Source organism: Heteronotia binoei, chromosome 2, assembly GCF_032191835.1.
Source record: "Heteronotia binoei isolate CCM8104 ecotype False Entrance Well chromosome 2, APGP_CSIRO_Hbin_v1, whole genome shotgun sequence".
NCBI classification, from domain to species: Eukaryota; Metazoa; Chordata; class Lepidosauria; order Squamata; family Gekkonidae; genus Heteronotia; species Heteronotia binoei.
In genome coordinates this window covers 763,908-776,003 of record NC_083224.1, presented here as the reverse complement: position 1 = coordinate 776,003, position 12,096 = coordinate 763,908, and the positions used below count along the sequence as shown (strand labels likewise).

General features: G+C 54.3%; 1 protein-coding gene and 1 non-coding gene across 2 annotated transcripts; one reads left to right on the top strand and one right to left on the bottom strand.

Annotated features, from left to right (window-relative positions):
* Positions 1-445: 445 nt before the first annotated feature.
* Positions 446-7,618, bottom strand: NCOA5 (nuclear receptor coactivator 5). Its single transcript, XM_060263782.1, has 7 exons — positions 7,285-7,618; positions 4,215-4,490; positions 3,986-4,101; positions 3,753-3,879; positions 3,060-3,259; positions 1,875-2,198; positions 446-1,688 (listed from the first exon to the last, which is right to left on the bottom strand). The coding sequence occupies exons 1-7, from the start codon at positions 7,320-7,322 to the stop codon at positions 1,066-1,068; spliced, it is 1,704 nt and encodes a 567-aa protein (XP_060119765.1). The 5' UTR covers positions 7,323-7,618; the 3' UTR covers positions 446-1,065.
* Positions 7,619-11,120: 3,502 nt separating this feature from the next.
* Positions 11,121-11,195, top strand: TRNAP-AGG (transfer RNA proline (anticodon AGG)). The gene has a single exon. It is a non-coding gene; the product is annotated as a tRNA-Pro (tRNA).
* Positions 11,196-12,096: the final 901 nt, after the last annotated feature.

Genomic DNA, 12,096 nt, shown 5'->3' with positions numbered 1-12,096 from the left:
GTCCTCTCCCCCTTCCTGTTGCCAGGAAGGCACCTCCAAAATTATTGTTTTAATTTCCCTTAGAAAGGTCATGAGCACTGCTTTCACTGAGTACTGTTCATATACTTATTAAAACAGAAATTTTTCCCAGTACAACTATCTGAAACAGCAATAACACTCCCAATTTTAATGAAAAATGATAATTATCTCCTTCCCTAATTTCTGAAATGGAACTATTTCTGTATTTCATCCTCTAACATAAAAGCAACGCAGAAAAAAACAACTAATTTTTATGATCGAGGCAGTTTACATCCCCAGACGGTGGAAATAAATCGGAACACTGGGGTAGAAAGCTACATTTTTCCAGAAATCACTGATCCAGGAAAACGTTAACTGTGCTGGAGAATACAGCCTCTCGGTTTTATTTAGGTCCTGCCCACACAGCCCGGAAAGAACCACAACATCCTTTTTTAAAATATTTTCTTTATTTAAAAAAAAAAAGTTATGTCCTCTTGTTAACAGCACAGAGTAACCTAACTGGCAACACCATTCAGGAACAAAACATCTACAGCTCAAGGAACGAGGCTAACCGGCATGCCCCCCCCCGCCCCCCTCCACAAGAGTGGCCTGGACTGTCTACAAATGGCCACCGGACCCCCAAGCAAAGCCAACTCTCCGTTCCACAACATCAGATCGAATCAAAGGGGGGGGATGGGGGGGGGCTCGAGAGGCCCCAGACCGCACAGGAAGCAGCTCAACCGTTGTGTGGGGCAGGCTCCCTAAGGACAAGGGGAGACCTCCGCCCAAGACTAAGCCAGCACAGCCCCTTGAGGGATCTAGACAGCAGAGATGACAACAGCCGAGCAGCCCCCTCTGGAGCCACAGTCTGATGCCAACAGCACCAGGCCGTTGAGGCAGGACCTGGAGAAGGCAGGGGCCCAGCAGCAGCCATGGGAGGAGAGCACACCTCCAAGATCCCCTTCTCCAGCTCCCCCCTCCAGGGCTGGCTGTGTGTGTGTGTGTGTGTGTGTAACATGCACAGTGAAGGGTGTTGGGAATGCCGCCAGGAGAGCGCCTGCTCTGGCATTAGTAATGCCGCTGGTAGGAGCCCATGGGCTGCTGGGCAGGAGGCGCCCGCAGCTGGCCCACCGTCTGGCTCACCAGGTGGGAGAGGGCAGGGCCGCTCTGGATCAGGGTGTCGAGGGCCTTCTGCACACTGGGATTGTCGAAGTTGATCCCGGAGGAAGGGGCTGCCCGCGGAGCTGCAGCATTGCTCGGGGCAGGGGGCCGGTTCTGGTACAGCGGCTGGGATTGCTGTGGGGGTGCAGCTCTTGGGCCCACGTTCCTGGCAGGGCCGGGGTGGCTGGGGAACTGGGGGCCCTGGCCTGGAGCCCGCTGCTGGGACTGGCCTAAGCCAGTGGAGCTCAGCGGCACCGCCCGGCCCTGCGTGGTGGAACCGGAGGGGAAGCTCTGACTCGGGGAGCCCCCCACGGGAGAACTGCTGTTGGTAACGGCGGCAACGGCAGCGGCAGCTGCCCCGCTGTTGAAAAGACTGAGGATCTTGGCCTGCAGCTCCTGCTGGGGGTTAGAAGATGCCGGGGCCGAGGCAGGCTGTGCCAGAGGCTGGCTGCTCTGGGAGCTTGGCAGGTTGGCTGAGGTGGCCAGCGAGGATCCTGAAGACGCCCCAAGGGCTTGTCGGGAAAGTGAAGCTGCAGAGAGAGGAGAAAGAGAGACAGTGAGGGTCCACACTGAGCAAGCTATTCCTACCTCCCAGGAGCCCAAACACAAACTCTAATGTCCACGCATCCACTGGGCAGGAGAGGAAGCATGAAACGAAGAACGAGAAACCGGCTGAACCCCCCACCCCAAGTGCAGCCGCCTCTTGAGAAACTCACAAGGAAGAGCGTCCCCACTGCCTCGCAGCTGCCGTTCCTTGCGCTCCCGCAGGTAGTTGATGATCTTGTCGGTCTCTTCTGCTGTCAAGTAACGATTATCCGCCAACAAGTTCAGGAGACTCTGGATGCCTGGCGGATGGCCCGCTCGGGCCCCCTCCTCACCCCCCGAGGGGCGCTCTCGCTCCTGCAGAATAGTTTCGTCAGCCATCTTGGCAGCTTGCCGCGCAATCTCTTCACGCTCCTTCTCCCGGATCTCTGTTTTGTAGCGCTCATAGTTCCTGGCCACCAGGACCATGGCGTCGGCCTGGGGCATGTTTCGGTGCTCTGCGGCAAGCAAGGAAAGCTACAGCATCAGCGCAGGGTGCCGGCAGTCCCAGGGCCCGCCCTCTACCAGCCCCACCTCCAAGCAGCAGCAAAGGCCAGGAGAGCCGCAGGGTTCCAGAACCTTTGCCCTGCTAAGGGGAAGTGCTCCAGTTGTCTGAACCGTGGCAATGCAGCACTGCACAAAGCGCTGTGAACTGTCAGACAGAAGCTGGCCTGTCCCGGGTCTCAGCCTCAAAACCACCTCTACAGCCAAACCTTCCCCTGCAGCCCACTGCTCCTGAAAAGGTTTTCTGTCCATCCTGCTGCCCAGAAGACTCTCACAAACATGAAGTCTGCAGTTAATTCCACAGGGGCAGCAGCTGTGTGTGTCTGCCTGCTGCAGCCAAGTGAAGCAGCTAGCAAAACCTAGCCTGACAGAAACTTCTGCAAGGGAGCACCTGCACACCTCACAAGCTGAGCATTAACTCATGGACAATCTGTCAGGTGCCCCAGGTTCCCACTGAATTAATTGAAGAAGAAGAAGAGACGACACACTTTGCATCTAGACCTCAAGGCTGAATTGCCACAATGAGCTCTGCGGAAGGAGCAGACTCTCACAAGCTTCCCCACCCCTGCTTTAATGACGGGGCAAAGAGCACTGTGGCAGGGACCGAAAGCCGGAAAAAGGCAACAGCCCGTGTGTGCAACCTCTTAAGCATTTAGTGCAACTGCACACAGCTTTTCAAGCGCTCCAACCAGCCCTCTGCAGCTCCAAAGGAGCCTGGCAGGCACCACACCCCAGTGCTGGACCCCTGCGGCAGAACTCGCCCCAGAGGTGAGGCTGCAGCTGCCCCGTCTCCTCAGCCGCTGGGACCACCGTACCTTGAGGGGTGCCGAACATAATGTTGACCGTGCAGGAGTGGTGGGCTTGGTGCTGCTGGGTGATGACGATGGCAAAAGGGGACCCCCCGCGGCTCACGTCGTCCAGAGCCTGCTGCAAAGACATCTCCGAGTTGAGGAAAATCAGGTCCACCATCATGCCAAGGTCGCGCACTTTCCGGCCCACGGACTCCGCGTACTCCCTGGGCAAAAGAACAGCCATGCCGCTGCGTGAGAACAGAGCCCGCCTCGCGGAGGAAGCTGCTGCTTGAGCACCACCAACTCAAGGCCGCGGAGTCGGGTGGGCAGCAGCAGCAAGCCCAAGAAGAGCCACACCCCGCCTTGCCCAGCCCAGCCCAACCGTCTCGTCAGATCTTGGAGGCTCAGCAGAGCTGACTCTGGCAGGTGCTTGGATGGGAGACCTCCCGGGAATGGCACCAGCCAGGAGGAAAGGGGCAGGCTTCCTATTCAGTCACCTCTCTATCCTCCAGGCCCGCAGCAGGCGACACCCGCCAGAGGTCGCCATGACTCCCAGGCACACACGCACATTTAAAAAATCCCAGAACACCCCCCCCTCCAAATAAGAGCCGCATCCTGACCCCAAGGACCACAAAAGTCAGCAGAGGAGAGAGAAGGCAGACAACTGAGCCTGCCTCCCAAGACCCCGTCTGCTCAGCCAGCCTAGGCAGCTCTTACTTGGTCTGTTTGTTGACCACAACCACAGAACAGTCCACAGGCCGCTCCGCATCAATGCGCCGCTTGATGTCCTCAAAGAACTGGCGATACAGCTCCTCCCGGCGCCGCTCCTCTCGCTTCATGCGCTCTGAGGGGGAAAGCCACCAGAAGATGTTTGGCCTGCCGCCCTCCCTCTCCGGGCCCCCCGCCCCACCCTCCTGCACGAGAGGACCAGGGCTCTGTCCAGCACTGACCTTCAGCACTCAGAGGGGCCCTGTCTAACTGGTCACGGTAGCGGTCATAGTAGGCATCGTCCCTCCGCCGGTAACAGTCCTCGCCGCGCACATAGCGGTCGTAGCCCTCCTCTCGCCTGCAGGGCAGGGAACAGCCTCGTGTCTGGGCCTCAGTACCCAAGAGCTGCCCTCCACGCCACTGGCTGGAAGGCCACAGTCCCACTCCACCCCTCCCTGGGCCAAGCAATACCTGTAGGGGGGCTCCCGACCATCCCGGTAGCGGTCATAGAGTGGCTCTCGGGGATCTCTCACATCCCGAGGATCCCTCAGGTCCCTGGGGTCTCTAAGATCTCGGGGGTCTCGGAAGTCTCTGTGGTCTCTGGTATCACGCATCTCTCTGCCCCGAAGATCCCGCGCATCCCTGGAATCTCTGCCATTCCTGCCATCTCGTGGCTCTCTCCGTGGACTGCCCCGCACGGGAGAGCGATCGCGTCGGGCTTCTCTCTCTCCGTAGCCATAGTTCTCTCTAAAACAATCATCAACAAAACCCTTTTAGATAGATACAAGCTGCCTGCGGGGTCATCCTTAGTTGATGGCCACGGCCTCACTCCTGTCTCCCAGAGAAAAAACTAGAAACACTCAAGAGGAACACGTGGACACTCGCATTCCAGGAAACAAAGCGGTTTGGGTTTCATTTTAGGCGGTAAACCTGAGTCTACCATTGCAGCCCTTCAGGCTGTGGGTCAAGACCCCCACGGCTAAATGCTCCTCTGGGGCAAAAACGTGCTCCCTACCGACCAAGCTACTGCTCCAGGGTTCAGCCTACAAGTGTTGCTGGAAGAGAAGGCGAGTCATGCCGTTCCAGGTGATGAAAGCAGCAGGTGACGCTGATGGACCCACTTCTGCAGACCGACGTGTCTTCTGTGGCCTGCGGTGGCTCACACGTGCCGGTTGGGGTGTGCCAGCAGCACCCTTGCTGAAGAAGTGAGCACTAGGCACAACTGTCAGGACTTGCATCACATCCAGGTTAAAGATCCGTGTCGTGTTCTCCACTGGACTTGCCTTTGATGACAGTCTGGAAACTTTTACTGACGTAGAATGCTGGGGCAGGCGAGAGCACCAGCTGGCAAGAACTATCGAGAAGGGGCCACGTTTGCATTGGAGGAGCTTTGCTGGCTGCCAGACACAATTCAAAGGGTGCCAGAGTGCCCGAAGGACCACCTGCTAGCATGCCACCCTGCCCAGCGCACTGCACAGGTGCTCCCCCAACTAGAGTGGAAGCGGACAGCTGCTAGAGGGGCCTCTCCACGAGGAAATCTCTTCCCTCTGCCTACCACCAGCTCCTGTTCCTGGAAGGCACCTCAAGGCATTCCCCAGGCTGTTAACCCTTACCTGAAACCACTTGGGGCTTGTTTTAACCTCACTGCTCTATTACTTGCTGTTAAGAACTGCATATTGATTCTTCTCTGCTCTTATCTTTGCGGGGCGTTTTATTTCATTGTTATGCTTTGTGAGCAGCCTGGGGATCACCTGGCTGGAAACGTATGGCAAAGTTTTAAGATCCGTGGATCCTTGCATGGAGGAGTGTTGAGAAACGCAAGCCCCTGCCTCCAAGCCCGAAGCAGGAGAACCAAGACGAACCCGACATCGCACCAAGAGTTAGGAGTGACTTTGTGCACCCCTGGGCTACGTGGGCATTCCTAGGCAATGGTGCCCCAAAGGGCTTTGGCCTGCATGCCAGTGTGAAGTGAGCAACAGGCTTTGCCACCTTCACTTCCAAGCTCGTCTGCAGACTCTTCAGGGGATCTGGTTCGCCGGTCACCTTCAGTGTTATGTATTCGTATCCCAGACAGCTACCCAGATAAGCCCCGAGCTCCAAAGGAAATGTGCCGCCACGGGAAGTGGCCTCGTGGACATACAGAATCGACAGGAATGTTTGAGCACTCAGTTGTGTGCCATTCCCAGGACCTGTAACACTGCATCTTCTAAAACAAAGCCCATGAATGGGAAGTCGTGACTCTCGGGGAGATGCACAGAAAAATCCTTCCTTCCGCAACGCCTAGAAAAGTAAGGAGGTATAGAACAGTTGCTGCATAGTCACCTGATGCCCCCACCCCACTTCGGAAGAACACACACGGAGCCGACACCCTTCTGTGCGTCCTGGAAGCCTGCACCCTTGGGGAGGGGGGGAGGGAGGGAGTCCCCTGTCCAGCTTGGCTTAGCCGGGTGGCCACGAGCAAAGAGATGCTGAGGACACCAATAACTTGTGGCAGGAACACATTCTGAGCTCTGCAGGTGCTGGGCAGGGGGAGGGGATCTGGCTCACGTGGTTTTCTAGCCCTTCTTCTCCCAGGCTCCTCAGTGTGGGTCGCATCCATGTTCAGGATTCATACAAAGGGAGGGTGAGAACTGCCGAAGCAGAAGGATACTCGGTGTGCGGCCTGAAGAACAGTCAGAAACGGAGGGCGGGGGGGGGGGGCATCCCATCCCACGGGCTACAATCACTGAACAGAGACTGTGCAAACGCCCACAGCTGTCTTCAGCGGAGAAGGCACACCCCCGGCAGGCTGCAGTGTAAGAACTCAGGCAGGATGCCACGCTACTGCCTCCTGCCACTCATGCTCTGGCCACTGAGACCTCCCCTCTCCCCGCAATGCAGCGCCCTGACATCCGCTCGCGCTCTGGCCACAGCACTGGGGCAAGGCAATGCTCTGGTGCTGGCTTGCGCTATGCCCGTGGGCATCAGGAACGATGCCTTGGCATCAGCTTGCGCTTTGACCACTGGCACTTCTGGCAGCAGAAGCGGACGCCCGGCACGGGGCTCGTGCGCCCTAGTGCCAGCAGAACCAACCCTGTGTGATGGGCACACACAGTGACGCAGCGCCAGCAAGAGGCAGGAAAAGCCTCTTGCGCAGATGCCATGGCCCTTGCTCAGGGCCACGCAGCTCCATGGAAAGGGCTCGCCTGCCCCAGGGAAAGCGCTTCCCTGCAGCCTCTGCCCTCGGAAGCAACAGCGTTGCCACTCTCTCTCCTTCTCTTTGGCTCGGCCCGAAGGACGCTCTCAACTCCCGGGCTTCCTCCGGGGATGCTCCGGAGTCACACAGGTGGCAGCGCTCCCCTTCCCCAAACTGTGGCGAGCTCTGAAGGAGCTCCGAAGGAGGCAAGCGGGGCTTGCCTTCTGCTGCTCGGGAGGCTGCCACCCGCAGGGAACCAGGAGTCCCAGAGGGATCCATTCCATTCCCAAGGAGAAGATCCAAGAGGTGTGTTTCTGCCCTAAGCCCAAACTTCCTAGGGGAACTTGTTGCTTCGCAGTACTTTACCTTCGTGCTGGGCTGGACCTGGCGGGAGGCTTATTCATATTTCTTCTTTCCGCTGCTTTATTAATATCTGAAAAGAATAATCAACCCGTCTGTTCAATGCTATGGAACAAAGAAAAGATCATCAGCACAGTGAAAAGAAAGCATCAAAGCACAACTCCTCCAGACCGAGCAAGGAAAGGCACTCAACAAGACACTTGGACAACCTTTATTGCATCCACAACAACAATAGTACAGCGCAATTGTTTGCCGAAGAATTCCTCCCACGCCAAGCTCCTGGAAGTAGTCCGCTCTTTGCTCTGATTGCCCCAGATGCACAGGCTCTCTCCTGGCACTGGCCCTGAACTCAAAATGAGGCAGGCTGGCATCGGTTGGGCTCCTACGGCCACATCCACTTGGCATTCAACACAGAAGATGTGCCCCAAAGTCAAAGCACCTTCAGGCCACTATGGTGGAGAACAATCTTGAAACCATCTGCCCAAAACAGCAGCCCCCGTAAATGTTCAGCGCAGAACCATTCTTCTACAGCACAGCTATGCATGTCCCAGTTACAGAAATGTGAATCAAAATGTGCATATATTTGCCTACATATAATCTGTGAAGGGGGGGGAAGGCACTCTCTGTTCTGCATTGTTTGCAATCATCGCCCCTGGCACTCTCTTAGAAGAGGCATCTCCTCTGTAGTAAGAGAGGTAGAGGAGGAGGCATGCCTCTTCAAAGAACACTCACCCCCCTCTGGCTCTTCTCATGTTAAAATTAACTCCCCCCCCCCCATTAAAAATGTGCTGCTTGATTGATTAGAGACCCATTTGAATCAAGGGGTCATCAGTCACTGACTTTCTCTGGCCAGTTGTAGACGACCCATTAAAGACCCAATCCAAACGCCTCGTCTTTCAGGTCTCTTCCTCCACAGGGACTGCTGCTCTCATGACTTGATTTTGGGTCCTTATTTGGTCTCACAAAATACACCTAGGTCAAGGGCAGGTGAAAAAGCCAGCGGGCCAGGCAGCAGGCAGCTCCTGTCTGTTCACAGCCAGAGACAGGCTGTCCAGCTGGTGGCGCCTTTGTTCTAATGCAGAACGACTGCTCTCTAATTGTTCAGGGTGGAGGAGAAAACAAAATGCAAAAGCGAACAGCTGCACACAGATGCCTACCCAAGACAATCACTTGCAACCACCTCTTTTCCCCCTTTGAAAGAAGGAACATTTTTATTTGGAAGGAATGCTATGCAATTTGTTCAAGCTGCGTTCAGTCTGGGAGCATAAAATTATTTGTTGCTTTTCTGTTAAAAAGATGACTGTCCTGTGGGTTAACATAGAAACAGGAGTCCACACTACTAATATTATTCCAATAATAAAAAGTTTGTTCAGACAGAAGTTTGTATGACATTCTGTCTTCACAAATGCCTCTGTTATTTTTCTATTGCAACTACCTCCAAACTAATAAGCATAACTATTGCACACTTCGACAGAGAAATCTTTGGAGGTAACAGCAAGTCTTTAATTAATTGTTGGCACATGTGAAAAATATCAGGAAGCAAACCAGATGTTTAAACATTGCTCCTGCAGGACTCGGAACCCTCAAGAGCAGCCTGAGAGATGGAGGAAGAAAACTGGCAACCCACCCCCTTCTGCATGAATCTTCTGGGGAGGAAGCCAGTCAAATCCCAAACCCTTAGCTGCCCAACATTGGTCCAGTGGAGGTGGGGGTGTGGCATCATTTGTTGCTTGACGCTTCTAGTACTTTAGGTTTGGTAGGTTTTATTTGAACAAGCCCAAAGAGTGAACCAGATGTTCTGCAAGGGAATCTCAATCTGGGTGACTGAGGTGGTTTCATTCATGATCCAGCCTACCCTGAAGATCTGTGCCCCACTTGAGTTTAGGAGGGCCACAAGTGGAACCTGCCTTCTGCGTGAGAGTCGCCTGCCAGATCAGAGACGGCACGCATCCATCAGTTCTCAGTGCCAATACGATCTCCTGGCACTTCATTATTTTCAACAAGGTGCAACACATTTGAATCTCACACACACACACACACCCCTCTGTAACCCATCACATGCAAATGTCTTGCAAAGTGCCAACTGACCTTAGGTAGTGACACTACAGCTGCACCAATTTCACTGGGCAAGATTTAATTGCCCCTGTGGCTCTTCTGCCAATAGTGACAGAATCCAGAAGAGCCACAACCCACCCACCCCCCATCACAAATGCACCTGCCCTCCTCTGACTTCTGTAATATGACACAGGGAGGGACGGCGGCTCAGTGGTAGAGCATCTGCTTGGGAAGCAGAAGGTCCCAGGTTCAATCCCCGGCATCTCCAAAAAAGGGTCCAGGCAAATAGGTGTGAAAAACCTCAGCTGGAGAGCTGTTGCCAGTCTGAGGAGACAAGACTGACTTTGATGGACCCAGGAGGGTCTGATTCAGTATGAGGCAGCTTCATATGTTCACAGCACTCACTCCCGGCTTTCCTCTAAGCAAACAAAGCGGTCCATTAGTACTTCTGCATTACCACCACAGGCTCAGCTGTTAACATTTGCAAAGCCTTTAGAAGGTCCAGCCAAGGGCCCAGGAGCCGAAAGGCTGGGGCTGGCCACCCGGCAAGACAGGGAGTTCACAGAGGGCATCGTGGGGCTCCTGCAGCACAAGGAGCCCTGGACATTCCTCCTTGTGCTTGGTGCAGGGAGGCAAGAGGAAACAACCCCGGTCCTGGCCCTTCTTGGCACAGAATCCACACGCCTCGCCTAGTGGCCAAGCCACATCCCGCCCCAGCACAGCTCTCCCACCGACTCTCCCCAACAGGCTGTCCTAGCGACACAATTCCAATTTCTAGGGAGGAAACTGCAATACAGGCATTGGATTTGCGGCAGAAGGGGCATCGCTGCAGGGATTCATTCTCAACCTTTACTGCAGAAACCTCCTCCCCCCTTAACAGAGGACTCCCTTTGCTGAAGCTAGTTGTGCGTGCCGTCATTCCCAGGCTAGGCGCAGTTGCCTCATTTGTAAGAGTGAATGGGTGGATTAGAGCTGCTCGTGGAGTAGAAAAGCCGTTGGTCTGTGCTCAGAGGTCCCCTTGCCCACGCATCCTTCAGCTATGCCTTGCTGCTGGAAACAGGCTCCAGAGACAGGATACAGGGTGCCTGGCTGGCTCCAAGGAAGGCCCGGAAGGCAGCAGCACACCCTCCTTCTGCCACAAAGGCCTGCCTGCTGTGAACTCCTTTTGGGCGGAGAACAGAAAAAGACATCCGTTTGCGCACAAAAAAATTTGTCCTTCGCCTTTCAGAATGGCTCATCTGAAGATACCCTCAAAGTAGAAATATTCTGAAACCTTTTTTTAAAAATCCTGTAATCTCAGCAGAGCTGCTTCTGTCGCACATGGTTTGGTTTCAAGAGGCTAAGGCTGAAGGACCCTCATTTCCAGGTCCGTGGGAATGGGTCACAGCTTTTGCAAGGCTGCAGTCACACATCTGCTTGCAAATGAAACATCACCTGGCTGCGTCCCAGCCCTCCCGCACGCCTCCCTGCTCCTGGATACCAGCTTCGCATCTCCCCGGGCCAAATCTTCAGCACACCGACTGAAAGGGAGCTCTGACTCTCAGAAGCTCAACCCCAAACACTGTGCTGGTCTCCCTAGGGTGCTCCTGGGCTCTTCTACTGCAGACCAGCTGCCAGCACTGGGAAGGGATCCATCCCCTGGCTCCTAACTGTCTATCCACTATGCTCTCTGGCCCACTTGGAAATTTAATTTCCTAAACACGCAGCCTGGCGTGACTTTGTCCAGGGGGTCTCAAAGAGTCGGACTCGACTGTGCAACCGAACAACAAAAAACAACCAAAAACAGGGGAGGGATGGTGGCTCAGTGGTAGAGCATCTGCTTAGGAAGCAGAAGGTCCCAGGTTCAATCCCTGGCATCTCCAAAAAAGGGACCAGGAAAATAGGTGTGAAAAACCTCAGCTTGAGACCCTGGAGAGCCGCTGCCAGTCTGAGAAGACAATACTGACTTTGATGGACCGGACCAAAGGTCTGATTCAGTATAAGGCAGCTTCATATGTTCATATGTTCATGCAGCACTAGAAACCTGCGACCGTTAGCTGTTCTAAGTCATGAATTTTTTCATTTATTTTAAAAGAAAGATGGAAAATATAACTGACCATCCAATAGATGCAGAGCATCTCATTCCTTGCAGGGCAAGACTGGACCTTTGGAAGTCAACAAAATATTCTACCCGGACAGGCCTGTGGACTCTGAGCTGGCCTGCACTCAACAACCACGCCTCGTGTTCTTCAAGGGAAAAATGTTGCTCATTTGCCCTCATCTAATACAGCTATCAATTCTTTTTGTGCTTCCTTGTGTGTCTGGAGTCTCTTCCCCAATCACGCTGGGTTGGCCTGGGAATTCAAGGCTTTGGAATCCACTCCTGGAGGCGTTTCCCACCTATCAGTTTAACACACTGTGTTGATTAAAAGCAAAAGCAGGCCTGTGTTTTCTGAGGCCATACAGTTCTCCAGAGATCATTCTGGGGACCAAAATGCATTCTGCCACCAAGCAGATGGTCCAGCTTCATAACGGAATTGGTATCAGTTAGCAGACAGCACCCCAGTTACATTTATGTCCAAGCATTTCCTGTGCCGCCTCGATTGCTGGCTTGGCGCAAATGTTTTTGTACCACTCATCTGTGCTGTGGTTCAGGTGCCGTTCTGAACGCAGGTTTCCAGACGTGGCCCCTGTACGCACCACCTACAGGATTCAAGGAGGAGGATGTAACAAGCGAGTATAAAATGCCCGCTTTCTTGTGACTCAAAATCATTTTTATCTTCT

Bases quoted from the DNA above. Each gene is read 5' to 3' on its own strand.
- NCOA5 (XM_060263782.1), bottom strand. From the start codon at position 7,322: ATGAATAAGCCTCCCGCCAGGTCCAGCCCAGCACGAAG. The intron at 4,491-7,284 runs GTAAAGTACTGC...TGATTGTTTTAG, and splicing joins AGGTCCAGCCCAGCACGAAG to AGAGAACTATGGCTACGGAG. The intron at 3,880-3,985 runs GTCAGTGCTGGA...TTTCCCCCTCAG, and splicing joins GGCCCCTCTGAGTGCTGAAG to AGCGCATGAAGCGAGAGGAG.